This window comes from Rhinolophus hipposideros, assembly GCF_964194185.1.
Source record: "Rhinolophus hipposideros genome assembly, chromosome: 25".
NCBI lineage: Eukaryota > Metazoa > Chordata > Mammalia > Chiroptera > Rhinolophidae > Rhinolophus > Rhinolophus hipposideros.
This window is the reverse complement of record NC_138071.1, coordinates 9,978,623-10,000,980: the sequence shown is the minus strand read 5'-3', so window position 1 is coordinate 10,000,980 and position 22,358 is coordinate 9,978,623. Positions and strand designations below refer to the sequence as shown.

At 38.3% G+C, this 22,358-nt stretch overlaps 2 protein-coding genes across 2 annotated transcripts; one reads left to right on the top strand and one right to left on the bottom strand.

Moving 5' to 3' along the window:
* Nucleotides 1–1,320: 1,320 nt before the first annotated feature.
* Nucleotides 1,321–11,330, bottom strand: LOC308492847 (hyaluronidase-4; the record flags this gene model as incomplete). Its single annotated transcript, XM_081038308.1, has 3 exons — nucleotides 1,321–1,707; nucleotides 3,287–3,376; nucleotides 10,377–11,330. 3 exons carry the CDS (start codon nucleotides 11,328–11,330, stop codon nucleotides 1,321–1,323), a joined length of 1,431 nt encoding a protein of 476 aa, XP_080894434.1.
* Nucleotides 11,331–19,066: 7,736 nt separating this feature from the next.
* On the top strand, nucleotides 19,067–21,587 carry LOC308492818 (uncharacterized protein). Its single transcript, XM_081038289.1, has 2 exons — nucleotides 19,067–19,124; nucleotides 19,482–21,587. The coding sequence occupies exon 2, from the start codon at nucleotides 19,881–19,883 to the stop codon at nucleotides 20,688–20,690; it is 810 nt and encodes a 269-aa protein (XP_080894415.1). The 5' UTR covers nucleotides 19,067–19,124; nucleotides 19,482–19,880; the 3' UTR covers nucleotides 20,691–21,587.
* Nucleotides 21,588–22,358: the final 771 nt, after the last annotated feature.

Here is a 22,358-nt window from a genome sequence, read left to right as displayed (position 1 = left end):
CGGGGAAACACGGAATTAACATCACATCTATCTTGACTTTACCTTCCTAGTAGATTGTCTCCAGGGGAAGGAAATCCTATCAGTTGAACATGCCCCTCAAGAGAGCATAATGAATAAGTGATTATAAGTAGAATATAACATCAGAAAGAGAAAATTGCCCAAGACTCTGTTTTATTTTAATTGTTTCCATTACCTTGATGATCAGGGGAAGATATTAAAGATTAGCAACATGTATTAAGAGCCAAAGTATGCATGGGATGTGTTATTCTATTTACTCCTCAGAATAATTCACTGAGATAGGAATTACGTTACCAAATTTTAGATGAGAAAATGGGAAATATAAAGAACTTACCCAGGGTCAAACAATCAGATAGGTAGTGAAACCATGATTCAAATTAAATTCAAACTGACTGTAAACCACACTTAAAACTCATATAGGGACTAAAATATCAAATATTTCTTGGTAGACCCCCTTCCCAATAGTACTTTTTTGGTCCCTTCCATTTATTTATGAAGTATTTATGTAACAATGGTCTTTGCTTGCAAAAGACACCAACTGCATTTTTATTAATATGGTTCCAGCTCCCAGATCTAGAGCAATGTCTTCCTAGGTAAGCAGTAATATTATCCTGAAGCCTTTTGCAGTATTGAAATTTCCAGGGTCTGTGAGAGAAGGACCCCAGGTAGGTGAGAGGGGAGCCATATTGGAATAGATGCCTTTGCAATGAGTTGGGAACAACTCCTCTTACCTCAGTCTCTGCACACTTATGAGAAGCCACATCAGGAACTGATTTTTCACTCAGTGAGTCATGGCAGGGAGCAGAAGCCTCGTTTGAATCTAAGGCTGAAACAGGAACTCTGCACTGGATCCTTTTTAATGGACCAGATGACCAGGGCACATCCTGAGGTGACCCTGTCTGTTGAATCAGGTAATTACTTAGTAATCGGTCCTTAACTAAATTTCTAGCTGCAAAACCAGTCTTTGAAATCAATAATTTCATATTTATATGTATACTTTTATGTATATGCTATGTTCATAAAAAGACTAAAATATGTTAGCTCTAGTTTGAAAACAAACATTCCAGTAAGGAGGAAGAGTAAACTGATATTCCCCCTGGATGTGGTTTCTCAGCTAAATTGAAACTAAATAAAATAATATGTTACTATGTGTGTTAAGTGACATACATAATGTCTACTTATAATACCTCTCGATGCATTTCACAAGAGAAATAAACGTCCTAAATTTCATCTCTTCCCTAAGTGACTGCTCTAGAGACTACACAATTCCCTTTAAACTCAATTATCTCACAACTGAATGCTCTAATAATCTGTTAAAACCAGCAGACATAGTATTATCAGTGAGCCAGAAAAAGAGGAAACCCCAGAGCAGCCATCAGTGGTCTTCACTTCTCTGCAGTCAGCCCCTTCGTATCCCTGATAACAATGACAGGAAAATTTCTCCGCCATCTCTGCCAGGTCTGTCTCAGATGCTTTTCCTTTCACACTAAATTCTCCGTTCTTGGAGGCCTCGATGTGGTAATTTGCAGGGTTCAAGTGAAGGTAATCCGGAGCTTTCCACACCTTCCTTAGGCACCTCCCGTTATTCCTGCACAGGTGAAGGCTACACACCTCAGCAGCTCTGGTCACGTTGAGGATGTAGCTCCCTAAGTCGGAACCCACAAACTGCTTCACCTTTGTGCAGTTGCCCTAGAAATGTAGAAACAAAGGGCTTTGAGTGATTTTTTTCTGGTACTGACACTTTTAGAGCATCTGGGCCTACAAAGCAGCTCTTTGGACCCGACTGAAACCTGATGGCTTGGTTGCAGAAGGTGAAGTGTTAGACTCAGGGGGCCCAGATCAGAAAGGATGAGAGGTCGAAGGGACAGGAAATGGAGAATATGTTACAGTAGGGTTAAGTAACAGAACTTGGAAATGGGCCCCAGAGTCAGCATGCCTGACCTTGCCTTCTTCCAATTTACTTCCCTTTTTCCCTCCTCCTAGTTCCCAAGTTAATGGGTGTGAATAAAAGAGGAACAGACCCAGATTAAAAGTCATGTCAGAACTGCTGTCCTTCTGCCACCTTTCAGGTCTGTGGCACCTTTCGTGATCGTGTTAGAACAAGAATCATTACATTCTACCACTGTATTGTTGACCTTCAACCTGCACCCTTCTGGATTTTCCTGTTCATTATGCTTAAATATCAACTGTCCTGAGTTCTGGTCTTCCATGTATAATTCAAACACAGGAAAGCCTGTAAGACTGACTAGGCTATCTTTTTTTTTTTTTTTTTTTTTTTGGTGGTTCCTATGATGTGTTTGCCATCTATTATGTGGCTTGCACACTCAACTTCCTGATGAAGCTTTTCCCATGAGCCACCTGGGCTGAAGAGAAAATATCACACCTGGAGAGTCAGGAATTGATCCTCAGTTTCTACCTAATTGTCATATGTTGACAGAGGAGACTTTTAACCTTATATTGTCACAAATCTTTTCATGAATTGTATCTTGGGAGCAAAAAAAATTGAGCCTGTGAAATTCTAAGACAGATAATCATGAACTTGCAAAAAATTCAATTTAATAAAAGTGTTGAGTATACAAGTATTAAAATTCAAGTTAAAATATATTACACTATAGAAATATCAATAAACACCATCTGGAAATACAGAAGAGATGGTGATTAATGTGGATTACAGAAAACTAGGAAGACTTCTTGGAGAAAATAATATCTGAGATGGAAGAAATTTGAAGAGGCATAAAAATCTTATTTTAAATGCTATTACTTTTCAGCTAATTTCTTCGTACCGGAAAAACAAAGTCAACGTGGAGACTAAAAAGTTACCATCTGTTTCTGCTTCTCACAACATGATATAACACACTTTTGTGTAGTGGTTAGCTGCAAGGACTCCAGAATAAAATTGTGGTTTGTGACAGCACCACTAATCAGCCTAACTAGCAGCTACCCTCGTTAGATTTCTTCTCTTGTTTCCTTATCTGTAAATGAGGGTGGTAGTCCCTACCTCACAAGGGTTATTATGACCAGTAAGTGAGCAAATCAAAACAAAGGAGCACTCAGCGCAATCCTAGCACATAGCACCTATTCAAGAAATGTCAGTATTATTATTATTACTATTTCAACAGAAGTTAATATTTATTGAACTTCTTCTATGTATCAGGCACTGATTTGGACTTTTTTTTCTAAAGGCTGGTTTACTGTGGAGTGAGCACTATAGGAAAACAGGGCAAATACTTGAAATTATATTAAGTATAACTTCAAGGTACTGTCTTACCTCAGATGAAGTTAAATTCATGTCTCCCCAAATAACAATGCCTGCAGCTCCCAACGCAGCACTTTCTCCAATGGTACTGATTAGATCTTGCTAGATTGAAAAGAGTAGAGTTCATTATTCATTTGAATAAAAATCAACCCACCAGAAATTAGGATTAGAGACTGAGTTTAATATAATAGGATAAAACTATGTTCCACTTTCTTAGAGTAACTCAAATGTTGATTGAACCAAGGCTCAGAAATCACACTCTATAATCATATGGAAAAACATATTAAATATTTTTAAAGTAAAATTTAAATTTTCCAAACAGAATATTATTTTAAAGACAGGCTCTATATAGCCACCATAATTTTTTAATCGAAATTGACTAGGGACATATATATATATATATATATATATATATATATATATATATACACACAAACCGGGTCTACAGAGGGTGCCAAAAAATGTATACTCATTTCTGGAAAGGAAAAAACTATTAAAATTATAATAATATATATCGATAACAAAAGATGAATACAAGTCACGTTTGCCTTCTGCAATTACAAGAGGTGCTCAAAGTGGTTACCATCAAAGTCCAGACACTTCTGATTATAGCAAACTACTGCTTGAGCAACATTGACCAAAGTGTCAGCTTGTGTACATTTTTTTGACACCCCTCATATGTATGACTCAGAAACAGAATCCAGAAGTTTTCCTTCTCCAAATGTGAGGAATGGCTCTCATTCCTCCTAGCTAAGCTTCCCTTTCCAGCTTGCAACACTCCCCTGAGAAATTCATTTCTGTAGTGACTTAGAGGCTTTTGTGTCATTTGGATTCCAAGGCCTGGCAAAGAAACACAGTGGCGAGGACTTGCAGGCTCTGATTTGGTCCAGATCTCATATTTGATCCCTGAAATTATGTGTGTTTAATTCAGAAGTGCCTGACTTCATGGTCTTTATCCATTCATCCAGTCATGGTAAAACCACTGGAATTTTTATGGTTAAATACGGTTAAAATAGATAAAAGCTCAATTTCAGCAGGGGTAGTTTGTAACCCTAAAAGACTATTGTTTTAGTGTTTAGAGATTGACAAGGAGCTAGGTCATTTCAAAGGGAAATTAATTGTTGAATGTGTACAGTTGGTTCCTACAGTACAGTAGGTTTCCTAAATAAGTTTGTCAAATTATAATATATTCCCCCAATGTTTAGGATACTAAGCATTCACCTATTACTCCAAGGATGAATTTCCATCAGTGATATGCTGAAAAATGTAATTGGGTGATTTGGTGGCAAATAAAAGCAGACCTTTAAACTGTGCTTTGCCTGGGGCATTTTATATTAATATCAACACTTGAGAGATAAATCTCCTTATCAGGTACTTTAAAATTTCACTCAAATTAAAGGTTTTGCAATCTCAGTTTTCAAAGTTTTTTGTTCATTTGTTTTTGGTTTTTCTTTCCTGGTCAGTTCTCTGGAAATTTTCAAAAAAGGAAGAGATTTTGATTTAAACTAATTTCCCTTTTAGGCTGACATCCATTTTCATTTTCCATGACCATAACATCTGCTGAATAGATCAGAGCTAACATGACAGAAAGGGGAGTTTTGCTGAGGCTCAAATGAGACAGTGCAAGTGAAATGGTTTTGAAAATTACCCATGATATGGTAAATATGGGACAGAGGAGGAGCCAACCATGCAGTGCCCAGAATGAGGACTCTGCTCCATCCATGTCCATTGCCTCTTTTGGCAAAGACAGAAAGGAGCAGAGCTCCACCCTCCACTTACTTTGAAACTTCCCTGAATACAGCAGTGCCATATTCACATGATGTGATCAGAGGGGCTGAAATCCCCCATGGCCTCCTATGAATCCCTATAAAAGTGTATGTTATACCTTTTCAGCTGTGTCACCGTTTTTGGATAGTCTGGGCTTTTTGTTGTTTGTTTGCTTTGGAGGGTTTTTGTGTGTGTGTTTTTGTTTGTTTGTTTCTTTCTTTCTTTCTTTTGCAGTATTTGTTCTCTTTACTTTTCAGTTTTGAGGGTTTCTATTGAGATATACTGAAGTTCAGAGATTCTTTCCTCAGCCACGTCCAATCTGCTAACAAGCCCATCAAAGATATCCTTCTTTTCTGTTCCAGTGTTTTTGACCTCCAACATTTCTGCCTGGTTCCTTCTTAGAGTGTCTGTCTCTGTGCTTACATCGCCTATCTGTTCTTGCATGCTGTCCACTTCATGCATTAGAGCCTTTAGCATATTCATCATAGTTGTTTTAAATTCCTGGTCCGATCATTCCAACATCCCTGCCATATCTGAGTCTGATTCTGACGCTTGCTGTGTTTTTTCAAATTGTATTTTTGCCTTTTTGTTGTCTTGTAATTTTTTTCTTGATAACTAGACATGATTTATTTTTTTCTTGATGGACAGGAAGCTCACACTGGCTAAAAGGAGCTGCTATGAATAGGCCTTTATAGTAAGGTGTGGGGGGAAGGGGAAGATTTTAGCATCCTATTATCAGGTCTCAGTCTTTTAGTGAGATTTGGGCTCTGGACTGAGGCCTTTAGAAATTCTTGTTATTTCCACCACCCCCACGCCCCCTTAGGTGGGGCAGGTTGATTAGAAGGGGCTAGAGTTGGGTATTTCCCTTCTCCCAAGTGGAAGTCTACAGCCAGCTCGAGTTGAGTATTTTTCTTCTCCACGTCAGTTAGGTTCTGATAAGACCCAGCAGGTTTGGTTTTGGTTAAACAGTTTCTCCTGAGGGCACACCCTGTAAGAATAGAAAGCTCTAGGGTATTTAGAATGGTTCCTTAACTCTGTTGCCTCCCAGATGCATGAGGGGATATTTCTGTGATATTCAAGGTGAGGACCTATCAGCTTTTAGAGGTAAAACTCACAGAAGTGTCCCCTCCTTGCCCCTACCCATGATGCATCGTCCCCCTGGAGTTTATCTCTCTCAGAACTGTGCACACTGAGCCGCCAGGAATTCATCAATGACAGTTCAGGTTGTCTTCCTCCAGCAGTGGTTTCCGCAGAAGTTTCTGCTCATGGGTTTTGAGCTGGTAGGTTGTGATTTTCTATGTTCACCTGTCTGTCTCTCCAGTTTTGAGGGCAGCAATCGGCCCTGTGTCCTCACTTCTCTTATGAATCTAAGAAGAGTTGATTTTTTTCAGTTTGTTCAGCTTTTTATTGGTTAAGATGGAGTGGCCACTTCCAAGTTTCTTATAATACGTGCTGGACAGGACACCAGAACTCTCTCATGAATTCCTTTGGACTAAGTCATTGGCATCAGAGGGAGGAGAGAGGCACAGCATCTGTGTTTTGTATTTATATGTCACTGATCCACATTAAGCAAGGAAGCTACAGATGTTTGTGGTGAAAATCGCAAGTCTTCACGCACATGTTGACTGAAGGAAAGGAGTCAGTAGGAGACGTTAATGCAACTTTCTATACCAAATTAGCTCACTGTCAGCTAGCTGAGAACAGCGTGCTGAATGAATCACAGAGCAGCTGTGTTTTGAGCACCAAGAAATGCAAGAGCACTATTTAATAACGGAAGTTCCAGGCAAGGTGCTTCTCGGAGTAGATTGGAATCACCTGAAAGCATGAGCCACATGAGTGATGTCACGTGAAAAGAGAAATAAAGGAAAAGCACAGAATGTGATTGCAACAAATCTTCCAGGTCTTAGTGTGGTGTAGGGCCGCTTTGCCCTACCTGTGATCCTCAGCTCAAATGGAGGTTGTGGAAATAAAGGGTGGGGATACCCAGAGGACTTACTCCACATTTGGGTTTCCTTCAGTCTCTGAGGCTTTTGCACAGTGCACGTGAGTAAGTTGCCCACTATGGGGAGCTGCAATATCATTAATGAGCTCCCTTTTGGTGTTACCAGAGGGAAGATTAATTCATTACAGGGAAAGACATCTTTAAACTACAGTCCAGAAAACTCCTTTCATTATGTTTTAAAGCATAGCATAAAGTTATATGTAGGTCAAATTTATGTATAAGTAGCATAGGAAATCTTTTGTGTGATATGAGGTGATACGCCCAGGTCGCCCCTCCCCACCCAAGGGCTGCTGACAGAGATTGCATTCTTAGATATTCCCCTTACAAGTTTAAGACTTTGAAACTGGTTAAAAAGTGATAGCTTTACCACATGTATTTCTGTACTGTTTCAAATTTTCATATATATTTTCTCATTTAGTTTTCATACCATATCTGCTAGGTAGGTAGGGCAGGTAATACTGTCTCATTTTGAAGATTAAGACAGTGAGGCGTTGAAGTCTGGAGAGGTTAAGAGTTTTGCTATTTATTGGTAATTCCTTGTTGTAATCTTAATTATGTGTATATACACATGTACACACACACGCACACACACACTAAAGTGCAGAAAACTTTTGGAAGATCATAAGTGGAAGCCATAACTAGTGATTTATAGGTTGGTATGAATGAATATCAAGTTTTTAAACTTTTGTGGGCAGATGTTTAGGGAGGATAGAGTAAAATGATAGGTAAACTGATGGCTTAAAACATTTGGAAATACCTTGCCATTGAGAAAGTTTTCAGAATGATATTTTGGGACTGCCAAAGAAAACTGTTTTTTAGATGAGACACTAACTATTGTTTCTTCTTTCCTTAGAACAGATGACCTTCTGAGGCTGTAGCTACTATGTTTCCCCGAAAATAAGACCTAGTTGGTCAATCAGCTCTAATGCATCTTTTGGACCAAAAATTAATATAAGACCCGATCTTATTTTACGATAATATAAGACCAGGTTTTATGTAATATAATAGTATAGTATAGTATAGTATAATATAGTATAGTATAGTATAGTATAGTATAGTATAGTATAGTATAGTATTATATAATATAATATAATATAATATAATATAATATAATATAATATAATAAAATGTAATGTAATATAATATAACATAACATAATACCGGGTCTTATTTTACTATAAGACCGGGTCTTATAAAATATAAAACCCGGTCTTATATTATTTTTTGCTACAAAAGACGCATTAGAACTGTATGAGGGATGTAAACGATAAATGTCTAACTATTACATTGTTGTGTGCACCTGAAACTAATAAAGAAAATGTTAATAAAAAAAAAAAAGACGCATTAGAGCTGATTGTCCTGCTAGGTCTTATTTTCAGGGAAACACGGTACTCACAGAGTAGCTTACCTTAAGTTTAAAGAATGTGCAGAATGTTCCAGTAGTAATCTCAATTGAAATGAATGCTTTATCCCTTAAAGTTTATTTTTTCTTCCAAAAGTAAATTTACTATCACTAAAGAAATTTGAGCCAAATATAGAAAAGGAAAATAAGTTTCATAGAATAAGGTGGCATTTAACTATCAATTCCAGAATCAAAGACTATTTTGTAAAGATTTAGGTACCTTTTTTAAACTTTCCAGATAGTACTGATTTGCTATCATTCTCAATCATTTGTTGCCGAATTTTCTGGGTAATACAAATATCAGTTCACATAGAGATGTTTTTTCCTCATTCATCCCATTAACAGGGCCAAAGGTATAGCATTTCCTAAATTCTGATACATTTGTGCCATCTCTCCCTCTGAGGAGTAAGCTCTACTCTATCTGTTCCACAGATGCCTACTCATCATGGTAGAGCCCTCACCTGGATGTTTCCTGAGCCTCTGCCTTTGGATGCCTGACACTAAGAATATCTTTACACATTTATACATTTAATACATGATGGAGGATTGAAACTTGTCATGGTGGAGAAAGAAGAAATGTGATAAATCCACAGTATTCAGTAATATCTTAAAACACCACTGCATCATAAAGGGAAAGTCTGAACTAGTCCCAAGTCTTCTCATCACAGAAAATTTATACATAATTATTCAAGTCCAAAGATTAAAGTAACATCTACTTTTAAGTTTTTATCTCTAGAAGTTTCCATTTAAGTGACTAGAGTTGCAAAGGGAGAGGAAGAGAGAAATTTGGGCTGAAAATTCACCTATTTTAAAAGTTACCCTCATGGTTTGTGTGAGGCCTTCTATTTGTAAGTTTTAACATCAGAATACAAAACCATCTACTAGTGATGGATTTATTATTGAATTTACAAACTTGTACTACACAACCAATTTTCCATTAATGTGATCATAGAGTCAAGAATAAAACAGATGGCTAAATATGTAGATTCACCTACTTTTAGCAGATTTGCAACTACTTTATGCCTTTAATATTTTTGTTTTTATTAGTTTCAGGTGCACAAGACAAAGTGATACTTAGACGTTTATCATTTATATCCCTCACACTGTAGACCCCTCTCCCCCATCCATTATCTCTCTGACATTGCACCGAGCCATCACATTTCCACTGTCTCCACTCCCAATGCTGTACTCCGCCTCTTGTAAGTATATACATACATATGTACACATATATATGTATATGTAATTATATTTGGCATTCATTATTGTTCAGCTTCAGGTGTACATTGCAGTGATCAGGCATCTACTTCTTCCCTGAGGTTAACTGTAGTTAAAAAAAACATATAACTTAAAATGTACTGTCTTAGCCATTTCTGAGTGTACAGTTCAGTGGTGTTTAGTCTACTCATATTGTTGTGCCTCCCTCATACCTTCTATTAAAGCTAGTATGATACTTTTTTCTTTTTCTTGACAGTTTAGATGGTGAGGCCAGAAGGAGGAATACCTCAGTTCCACTTCCGCCTGTGTGAGGAAAGTGCTCCATTTTCAAACATCCTGTCTGATCTCCCAATCTGTTCACCACCAACCATTTCAACAACCTTCCAAAAGGCCAATTACAAGGCAGGACAATGGAAGATGGGGTTTGGGGAGTAGGAGCAGGTGCTGATATCGTACTTTAAGCCCTTCCTTTCTTCTTTCCTTCCTTCCTTCTTTCCTTCCTTCCTTCCTTCATTCCTAACAGAATAATTTTAAATAAGATACTCAAAACCCAGTTTGCATAAATGAAAATCTAAGTGGATGACTAGTCAAAGGGAGAATTATGCTCCTTTCTAGCAGACCACTAATTAGAAATTCTCCAAAGAATAACTGACAAAGAAATGTCTCTTTTAGGGAGAGGGAGGAAATCCCTCAATCTTCGATAAAGGGTATCTTACCTTAGAAAGAAAATGTAAAGGTTCGTCTGTGTAGCCTAACCTTGTGTAGACGAACACAGGCAGAGCATAATCACGGGATGTCATGGTGGAGATCCTCATGGATTCATGCACCCGAAACTGCGAGAAGCGCAAAATGTTTTCACTGTCTCCAACAGATTTCCTGATACCAATTGAAGGATATAAAGCAGCACTGCTGTTCCAGAGCCAAGAGAGCTCATTGTTCCTCAGAACTTCCTTTTCTGGACATGACCCAGTGTAGTTCGGGGCATAAACATTATAATTGTGGCAATCAGGATATAAATAATAACCCCAAAGGCCCTTGGGTCTGCTCTTCATTCCCAATTCAATGGTTTCCTTCATGAAAGCTTTTGCACTTTCTTCAAATGTTGCTTTGGCTAAACCTTCAATATCAGTAGCTGACATATTCTCTTGCATATCGAGAATGAGCTTTCTTGATTTCTGTCTGTAGACATCTCTTGTGTTCCAGTTCCGGGCCCACTGAGGTCGCCAATATTCCCAGTCTATCACAGCAAGTCCACTAAAATCTTCAGCAGGGATATAATAATTAATATCTTGGTTGGCCTTTTCTAGATGTGCTTGCAAACTTGTGTTCTGAGGGAGGCCCCCATTAATGGGAAACCCCTGTGATGTATACCATGGATAGTATCCCAGTCTGTTGACATAAAATATAGTGACATTTTGCCCTGTGGCCTTGGCCAGTGGACTTCCAATCATCTGAAACATTTTCAGATTTAGTCTTATATTATATTTTATGAAACACCGATCTGTCGGAGCATTCCAAGCAGCTATAAAAGGTTTCCTTTGATGAACTGGAAGTCGAGCATGTTTTAGAGAAGAGATAGATGTCAGAAATAAAAATACGAGCAGCCATGACGTGAGATGTATTGTCTGGGCAACACAAAACTTTAACTGTCCTTCGGATAATAGTTTCATGATAAGACAAAAATAGTATCTTCTGCTTTAACGTACGCTGAAAGACCTGTGGAGAGATTTAATTTTCTTTTAGTGGTCATTTTCAGGGAAAAGACTCAAATATTGACTAAATATTATTATTGTTGTTATGTACTTACATTTTAAAGTGTATTTCATTTAAAAGTCTTAAAGAGGTCTATAAGTAAATTGAGATATAGAAGCAAATGTAGTGACCTAGCTTCTATTCAGGGGCAAGCCATGCAATTCGACAAACATTCATGGAGATTAAAACCCTGTATCCAGAATACAAAATAAATAAGATGAGGTCCTGGCCCTCCAAAAAGCTCATGATCAAATAAAGATGTAACATAATAGCCACCATCGTTTTGGAAAACTCATCAAATCCTAGGCACTGTGCTGAAGTACTTATTTATTTAAATATTTATTTAAATATTTACTGAAGTACAGTAAATATTTATCTGATTCAGTCTTGAAATTACTTTTCATTATTTCACAAAATAAGCCAAATTGTATTGTCCAGCTGCTTTTCCAGCCTTCCTTGCAGCTAGGGTGCTGATATCTGACTGCGGCCACGCCAGTTAGATGCATCCTATTCTAAACTTCACATTGAAATTTTGGGAATCAAAGAGGCTGAAAGGTGGTGGTGCCGATGGTGACAGAAAGTTCGATGTTCAGGAGTGGCAGTGCCTTCCCAGGTATCCAGAACCTGACATCCGTGCTTTATGCTAAGTGGCAGCATTGCCCTCAGGGACAGAACTTTTCTGCTCAAATCAGTGAGGTTTTGTTTGGGTTGCTCACAGCCAGGAATTCTGATTGACAGAGGTTCTTTCCATGGAATCTGTGGTTTTGAGTATTTCCTCCAGCAAAGAAGCTGATCACCTGTTTCATGTTGTCTGTAATTATCATTGTTAACCACCAGGTGTCGCCAGCCAAACCTTATAGCATTTCTCAGGCCTAGGACACCGAGGTAAACAAAACTTAAAAAATTTACAAAACTTTATTCAAAGACATTTAAGAAGTGCTAAGTAAATGGCTATGCACAAAACGTCAGCTTTTAAGAGCTGTAGAGGTAGCTTTTTCTTCCTCCAATCATCAGTGATGTACTCCTCCACAACGTAAAGATGAATAAGATGACTCAGTGACAGGAAATATTTACACTGAAGGTATAAATTATGGTTTAAAGAGAACAGTATTTATAAGGTAATATAATTTTATGGATCCAATAAGAATTGTGGTCCTCAAAACTGTCCCTTATCTGTGATTTTTTATTACGTTCTGCCTCCGGATTAAGAAAGATGAATTTGCATATGTGTTCATTAGTAGGACAAAAAAAGCTTTTATTTAAAGTTAAAATTCAGTTCATGCTAGAGCATGCTATACATGTGTACAAAAAAAGAAACACCAAAAAGCTATTCTACTGGAACGCTTCATGTTTTCAGTTTTATTCAGAACATAACTTTCCACCGATTACAGTTTCCCCTTCGGTCAGCCTCCCTCATGGCTGCCATGGAATGTCCTCATTCATTTATTACAAAGTTACAAAGCAATTCTTTTTTCCTATCCTGGAACATTATTATTCTCCTTATTCTGGTTAATGAAAGGTGAACATGGCATGGCACATGGCAGGCAGAGCTCCTGATGAAATTTGCAGGTACACAAAGAAAGCAGGCAAAATAAGTAAGTAAAATTCGGTGCCTATGTCTTCTATTTGCTGTACTTCTCAGCTGCCCACTTCCCACACCGGCAGGTCACGGTGCTGATGCACCCTCTCTCACTCTCTTAATTAAACATCGCTTGCTGGGAGGGGATCCTTCACTTAGCACCTCCCAGACATTTTTTTTCAGTCCCCACCCGGTAACCTTTAGCTGTGTGCTTCTCCCACCCTCCTTTCTTCACCAGGGAACCTCCCCAGGCCTGCCCTTTTCAAAATGGCTCTTTGCCTCAGATTTCCTCTAGATCCATTTCTCTCATCCCACCCACGCTGTCAAAATCCCCACTGCTGAACTCCACCTGTATTTTGACTAGTTGCTAATCTAACAACTTGTACAGTTACCCACACTTAACCATGAGTCACCAATAGCAGCTTTCTTCTTTCTCCCTTACCCCATTTATAATCTGCCCAGGAAGGTTTGTTTCTTTAAACAAATCTCTGATTGGTGGGGTTTTAGGAAGAGTTGGCAAGATATTGGGGGAGGGGACAAGTGAGGCATTTAACACAGACTTCTCCCCTAAATTGTTGTCACCCAGTTTTCTCTTCTTAGGACTAAGGTTTGCTCTGGGAGCAATTCATCATGAGGTGCTGAATTTTATTAAAACTCTATTTCGTGGCATTATCAAAGAACACTGGGATCCCTCCATCTGAACAACTTTTGGAATGACTGAATTATCTTATTTGTGTGAAACCGCTTCCCTTCCAGTCTTCTTAAAAATAAGCTTAAGTTTTGTAAGTATATAAAAATAACGATTTCACTGTGAGTTGTGCTAATGGAGAATTCACTCTTTGGTGTGAAAGGCAGCACTTTTTATGTAACAAGAGCATTTTGCATTTTAAGAAAAGCAGCCTGAAAGAGAACACAATTGTCTTTATATAACAGTACATACATAGTCATTGTCAAAACGTAATACTTCTCCTTTAAGACTTTGGATTTCTTGCAGCCAAGATCAACAGCTTTCTCGGGAAAGCACACACAGTCTTAGGACCAGGTTTTGAATAAAATGTTCCCTCTGTCAACCTGTTTTTAACTAAGCTCCTTAAAATAACAGTAAGTTGATTTAAATTGTTAGTTTTCTAATTGAAGTTTTTTTAACTGTAAAGCAATCTAGTGGTCCGTGAAATATTACGTAAGACTTTTGAAAGTTCATAGTCAAGATAATAAGTTTCAACACTGCATCTCCCCAGATATGACCCAAGCCATTGACCAGAATTGCTGGGGTAGCAGGCAGGGTAAGCAAATAGAAATTAGAAATGGGAGCTCAAGTCAACCCTGAGGACTGGAATGTTGTTTGATCCGGTTCTCTGGATCTGAGATCTGAATGTCAGGGAAAAAGACTGGAATGGAAAGGCAGGCACCTGAGAGGTCAGAGACTGTGGCCAGATCATATCATTTTGCTTCAGGTAAACATGACTGAATTTCAAATTCTGCCTCAGTCTTGACAAGAAGGGTTTGGGAGATAGGTTGTCCTGGTTTTGCAAGTGGTACCCATCTCTCTGTACAAGCCCACATATTTTAGCAAGGGGCAAAATTTGAACAAGCTGAAATGTGCAGGCACTGACTCCAAACTGTAAGTGAAGAAAGAGTAAAGAACTATGGTCTATTCCTGCTGGAAACAGAAGATAAAAAGTCTATCTGAATTACAAATGCACAAATCCTTTCACCCAAAAATTCTGTTTCTATGTTACTCAATCTAGCATTGCCTGTAATTGTTAAGCTTGGTAACAAAGGTCATTATTAAGGGAGTGGCTAAATAAATCACGGACTTCTACACAATGGAATAGTATGCAGCTGTAATAAAGAATGAGGTCGCCTCTACATACTAATAGGGATATTTACCAGATATAATTATTCTTTAAGGTATATATTTGTTTTATATCTGTGTCTGTATATATGCTTAAAATTTTTTAAAAGTAAGATGTATATATAATGCTGCCATTATTTTTCTGAGACAGGGATATATATATATATATATATATATATATATATATACAGACACACCAGGGGTGCCAAAAAAATGTATACACATGACTTGTATTCATCTTTTATTATCAGTATATATTGTTACAATTTTAATACAGTTTTTTTCTTAAACTGTGTATACATTTTTTGGCACCCTCTATATATACAAATATACATACAAGTATACATATATGTGCAATTGCATATTGAAGAATAGCTCTCAAGAATTGATTACATTGCTTGCCTCTAGGAAAGAGATCTGCTGGTTGAAGGAGAGAAGTGGGTGGAAGTTGAGTGAGATTTCTCTGGGAAGCAAGTTCTGTTGGGATTTTGTACTATGGTGATGTGACAGCTATTTAAAACTGTTACTTTAATTAAGAAACTAATAAAGTTCTTTGGAAACACAAAAGAAGACGTGAATTGATTCTGACTATAAGGAATCAGGCCTGTCTTCCTAAAGAAAGGAACACCTGAATTGGATTTTATTACAAAGGTCATGTTTTATAATATTATTTGAGAAAATAGTATGCTTTTCTGCAATCTGCCAAGAAAAAGCCCTTTTCAGGAAATAAGATGGGTGGTTTTGGGGGAGGGAGGATTTTGTGTGTGGTTTTTATCTTTCATTTTTTGTAGTTGAAGGAAACACTATCAGCCAGAGCTTTAAGTTATCACTCTGTTCTGACCCGTGGATACTAAGAGCTAATTTTAGTTTGGTTAATTATCTGTGGTAGAGGAAAACTAACAGTGGTTAATGGTCTAGTAGATGTTCATCAGGAACACAGAAAATAGGCTTGAAGAAGACACTGATTAGTATTATTATACACCACAAAATGCACACCACCAGTCTATTATTTATAACAAGTGGAACACTATGCTGTAAAGAAATAGGCCTTCTCTGATTGTAAACAATGCCAAACTGCAGTTAGGACAATAAAAGTATTTGGAGGCATTGGATATAAAAAGATGTTTTGGTTGTTCTTTCTTATTTCCTGACTGTATGTTAATTTTGGTGATATAATCAACCTAATTTTCAATAACTCAGGAAGATGGATTTTTCCTATTTATCATCAGATCATTTCTTTCTTGGATGTTCTTAAGCACTTTGATTCCATTGCATTTTATCCAATTATACCTTTTGATGAAGATTAACTTCTGACCTTTTTTAAAAAAGTTCTTCTATGTTTATGACATTGTTTTATGTTTATTCTTCCTCATACTTTCCTCTCGTAAATTCTTTTTCAAATCTTATTGATTTCTTTGAATTCTGTTCAATTACCCTGGTGTGTTTACAGCACAGACTAAGGACATCTCAGTGTCATACGACAGAAGACAGTACGAAGTCCAGCTTCACCTTGGACTTCAGGGCCAGTTAACGTTATCAGCACTTAGAAAAAGTCTCATTGTCTCATCTCTTCCGTGTTTATTTTCATTGTTTTAATTCGCCTTTCCAGCATATCACAATACTTTCTTTTGGGAGTGGTGATGAGAGTGATGATAAATAATGACAGCATTTTATATATCAAGACGTCTATTCTCTGTCTATGCGTGGAAGTCTCAGCTTTTGAAAATTATACTTATGAACTGGAACTTAAATTCTGATTTTAAGATTTCTGAATATCGGATGCAATCTTACCCATCACTCATTTCCCCATGTCTCTCTGCATCTCTGTAGGCTTCTGGCTGATACTTTCACACAGGACAGATTTTCGAACCAAGGTGGTAAGGCCTCTGAATTGAATTGCTCTCTGGACATCTCACCACTGTGGTCTGACCTCCTGGTATTCAATTGATTTGTATCTGAGTTTGCAGTGCCCATTGGCATTACAACTAATGTCTCTTACCTGAAATACACCTTTCTACCTTCAGCAAACTTGACTATAAGCTGTCACACCCATCAAAATTAAACCATCTGAAAAGATTGTAGCACAGGAAGAAAGTACGAGCTGGTGAAATTATATTTGCCTGCAATTTTGTTTTGCACTTTTTAGCTTTGGGTCTGTAAACAAAAAAAGGGGAGGCTACATGATAAGCCTGACCTGCTACCAAGGGGCCACATGTACAGGCCTGACAAGCTCAGCGACCAAAAGGAACTACACAGGATTGCCTGATCACAAATTCCTAACTGGGCAGGTCATGATGGCTAGTCACGTCCCAGGCCTCTAGCCACCTCAGCAAAGTTCAGTCTTTCCCTTAGCTGAGCTCTGTCCACTGTTCTTGTGTCTCTTGGATAGCATATCTTTGAAATGTCAGAATAATTTTCTTTTTCTACCTCTCAGGCACCAGAGCAGGAAACCACCGGAGCATGAGACCACAGAAGTCCTCATTGTTATGTTGTTCCCCCGCATACCATCTCCATTTACTGTTAATGTGAAACGTTAACTATTCAGTACCCACCATCGTAAAAGAAGTATATGTTTTTTCCATTTTGCTTTTCATCCAATCCTAGAAATTTCCCAGCTTTGCTTTCTCCTGCCTCCTTAATCTACCACCCAAGGATTTCATGTAACCTTGCTTACATCTGCTGCTTTGATTATAATGTATAAAATAAGCTGTAAAAAATGCATTCTCTGGAGCATTTACTCAATCCATTGAGATTTTGCTTCTAGGCATGTCCTCAACATTTTAGCTCAGATAAAATCTTATAGGCTGGACATTCTTTCATTGACAGATCTTATACGATTAGCTACATAGATATCTCTTATCTCCTCCTAAGCCACTAGACTGGAGCAATAATAAAATTCTTGATTTGCAACTGCCTGTGCAGTTTAGACTAATCTCCACCAGGCCCAGGTTTCAATAACAAACAGGATGTATTACCATGCAACTAAATGTCTAAAAAAATATAAACTGTTGAAACATTAAATATAGTAGCTAACTAATCGATAATTTGCATGCATTTTAAAAATGTAATTAGAGAACCCATGCCCTATTTTGGTTGTCCGTTCAGACAATATGAGAACTGTCTTGCATTTGGACATTAGTAAAGAAAGATGAGTTTCTGCATTATTTTTTTTCTTCTTTTTTTTTAATTAATTAATTTTTTAAATTTATTTATTGGGGTGACAATTGTTAATGAAATTACATAATTTCAGGTGTACAATTCTGTATTACATCATCTATAAATCCCATTGTGTGTTCACCACCCAGAGTCAGTTCTGCTTCCATCACCATATATTTGATGCCCCTTACCCTCATCTCCCCCCCACCCCCCTTACCCTCTGGTAACCACTAAACTATTGTCTGTGTCTGAGTTTTTGTTTCTCATTTGTTTGTCTTGTTTTTTGGTTCATATACCACATATCAGTGAAATCATAGGGTTCTCTGCTTTTTCTGTCTGACTTATTTCGCTTAGCATTATACTCTCAAGATCCATCCATGTTGTTCCTATATCATCTTTCCTTAATGCCGAATAGTATTCCATTGTGTATCTATACCACAACTTCTTTATCCATTCATCTATCGAAGGACATTTTGGTTGTTTCCATGTCTTGGCCACTGTAAACAAAGCTGCAATGAACATTGGAGCACACGTGTCTTTATGTATAAATGATTTCAAATTCTTTGGGTAGATACCCAGGAGAGGGATTGCTGGGCCATATGGTAATTCTATTCGTAATTTTTTGAGGAACTTCCACACTGCCTTCCATAGCGGCTAAGTTTCTGCATTATTTGTAGTAACCTATATTAACCATAAATATGAAGTAAATACTTTTCCATAGACAGACTTTTTAATTCCTTAAAAGTAAGTTTATTTGTTCAAGACCATTAATCGCAAGCAGTCTAATTATACAAACCATATAACTTGAAAATATTTTGAAATAGATTTTAATTTCCAAATGTAACCTTATGTGGGTCTCTTAATACAATAAGGGAATTCAAAAATGTTTCAATCACAGTTTCTGGGTAGACTAAGGATGCAATAATGCAATAGGTTGTTCTGGAATGCTTATGACAAAGTTAGAGCAATTCCAACTGAGGATAATAGCCAATTACTTAACCACTTACTGGTAATATGATACATCAAAGAAGTAGTGTTTCTTGTGTGGGGAGCCATGATTTCTTGTTTCTCAGAAACCTTGTGAACTGGCTAATATATAGTTAACTTGTCTCAGCTTCTAAGGTAAAGGACCTTGAGAATGTTTACAAGTTGCTAAGGAATGAGATGGAACTGGCCAGTTTCCCAGACACAGATAACTGGTGGCTATCATGACATTTTAGTAGTCTCTTTTCTATAATAATTATGACTAGGAAACTTTGTGATGATTTTGTAGTTTCTGTGTAAAAGTTAAAAATTTATTTTGCTTGAGGTAATGCACCCATGTTATTGTTAAACTGCACGTACCCATAGGGTATATATATTGGTGAAGGTGATTAAATCATTGCTCCAGCATCACTGGAGACCTCCAGCATCACTGGAGACCTGCAGCATCATCATATGTGTGTGTGTCTCTTTTTTCATTCCCGCTCCCCCTTCCAGGGACTGTTCGTCTCGTCGGCAGGCTCCGACAAGTGGCGCCCGAACAGGGACCTGGACACGGGGGTAACAGCGAGGAACACCGTGTGGTCAGGGCCCGGCTCACAAGGAGGAGCTTATTTCATTGGATGCACGGTGAGTGAGGCACAACCCCCTCGGTCGAATGAGTGTGTGAGTGAATGATAGCTCCACGACTTCGTGTTACGGAGCTTGCTTGGGCTCGATACTGAGGTTCCGGCTCCGTCATATGGCATAACGGCGATCAGACTTCGGTCTGCCAGTTCGGGGGCATTATACCGAAACGCCTTAGCTAAGACGGTCTTAGTCTCGCGAGAGGCACGGCCAGCCGAGCATCTGTGTGTTTTCATTGTGTGAAAGAAGGGCCGAGGTTAGGGAAAAGAGATGGGTCACGCTAGCAGCAAGGACCTTTATGTTAGAGGACTTAAGAAATTACTCGCCGCCCGTGGCAGCAGGGTGAGCAGAGAACAGTTAGATAAATTTTTAGAATTTGTAAAAGAAGTTTGCCCTTGGTTTCCAGATGAAGGTACCGTCAGCCTGGAAACTTGGGAAAAGGTTGGAGAAAGAGTGCAGGAATATTATACTGCCCATGGACCTCAACGGGTCCCAGTAGAGACATTTGGGCTATGGACTTTAATTAGAGACTGCTTAGATCTTAGACATGAGGGCTGTAGGCTAGAGAAGGTAAAGCAGGCAGGAAATGTGGAGCTTCCCGTTTCTGCCTCTGCTCCGGAGGAAGGAGAGGAGGGGGAGGGAGCTCCGATATACAATAATGAACCTGCTTATCAGGAAGTGCCGGATGAGCTATGGGAAGAATTAGATCTGCAAGATCAGGAAGGTTTGGAAGAGGCTGCAGCTAAGGTTGATAGGGGAAAATGTCCCCCAGTAGTGGCTGCAGCTCAAAAAAGCAGACAGCCTTCAGATCCAATTTATACACTTTCTCAGCAAATAAAAATTCTTCAGGGACAGCTTGTGAGGCTTAAGGTCAACAAAGAGGGAGAAGGTCGTCTCGGACCCCCCCAAGTGCCTTATACTGGGAAAAGCGTTATCAGACCTCCCCTGATTGCTTACACCGGTCCATGGAATCCCGGGGGTAGGGATCCCCCTGTGAATAATTTCACTGCACCGCCTCTTGAGGAATCTCGCATATGGGATCCCCCATTCACCTACAGCGGTGATAATTCAACAAACTGACTTGGTAGAGTGGCTGTTTCTACCTCATAATTTTATCAAATCACTCCCAACTTATTTGGAATTAATTTCAAAGCTTGTTTTATGAGCTCACACTTAAGTTCTTTATTTAAATGGAATCTAAGCTGATAAGATAGTAGTCCCGTTTAAAAACAAACAAACAAACAAAAAAACAACAAATTATACACTTAAATACCCATTCTAAAATCTGGCAAGTTGCTATTTATGGATATTTTAAAATTATTGATAATCACTATCCAAAAAATAAATTGTTTCCATTCCTTCTAAAGACCAGTTGGATTCACCCTAAGAGATTAAGTCCAGCTCCAATTTCAAAAGCTGTAACAGTTTTTACTGATGGGTCTAGTAACGACAGGACAGCGATAATAAGTAAAATAAATCAACAAGTCATTCAAACTAATTGCACCTCTGCACAGAGAGCAGTTACTTGCTGTATTAACTGCCTTATAGGATTATACTAAACCTTTAAATATTGTCTCTGATTCAGCTTATGTAGTTCACACAGTAAAAAACATTGAGATGGCATTACTGTCTAATAACTCAAGCCCGTCTCTCCAGTTTCTTTTTAATCAGCTTCAACAGGTGATCAAAAACCGACAACATCCATTCTTCATTACTCATATACGTGCCCACACCTCCCTACCGGGACAACTGATGCGTGGCAATGCTGTTGCTGATTCATTGATTGCTAATGTTCTAATTACTGAGGCAACTGAGTTTCATTCTTTAACCCATACAAATGCTGCTGGCCTTCAAGCTCGTTTTCCTATTATTTACAAACAGGCCAGACATATAGTTCAAACTTGCCCAACCTGCCAAATTGTTAATGCTTCTCAAGAGTGCAACAGATCGCTTTTGGCATCCTTCTGCCAGCTCAGACCTTAGTTAAATGGAAGGACCCACTTACGGGTTCGTGGCAAGACCCAGACCCGGTCCTCATATGGGGCCGAGGGTATGTTTGTGTTTTTCCACAGGATGCAGATAGCCCTTGGTGGCTGCCAAAAAGATTGGTGCGACATGTGGACCCTCTACCTACTGATGATGCTGATGACCCTCAACAATGCAACAGCTGATGGACACATGAAAATAAGAGACTGAGATTGAACACAGAGACTGTTCCATGGAAAGACTGTCCAGGCAATGCTTCTTTTCGTTATGACATTCCTGGAACGGACAGATATATTATTGACTGGTCAAGGAACAATCAGCCAGGATGGGCTCGGGACTTGATTGCTGGACTCTGGATTTCTGATGCACAATATCAGCAAAATTCTTTATGGAAACTGATGGGAGTAATGGATGAAGTTATTCAAATGGTTGAGTTTTATAAATCAGGTACTCCTTGTACTCCTGTGACTGTTTTAAAAGATGGAACTAGAGACTGGTCTAATATTACTAAAACTGTTAATGTATCTGCTTGTGTTCCTTCTCCTTATGCATTATTAATTGGACATGTTAATGTAAATTTTATGGAAAATCAGTTTCATGTATCTTGCAATAATTGTTCTCTTGCAAATTGTATTTCTTGGGTACCTCAGGGAACTCAAGTTATGGTTCTTAAACAACCTTCATTTGTTATGCTTCCTGTTAATATTTCTGGACCTTGGTATGCAAAAAGAAGTTTGCAAGTTTTTAAAGAAATTGAGTATG

Coding starts and splice junctions, on each gene's coding strand:
- LOC308492818 (XM_081038289.1), top strand. CDS start 19,881: ATGGGTCACGCTAGCAGCAAGGACCTTTATGTTAGAGGACTTAAGAAA.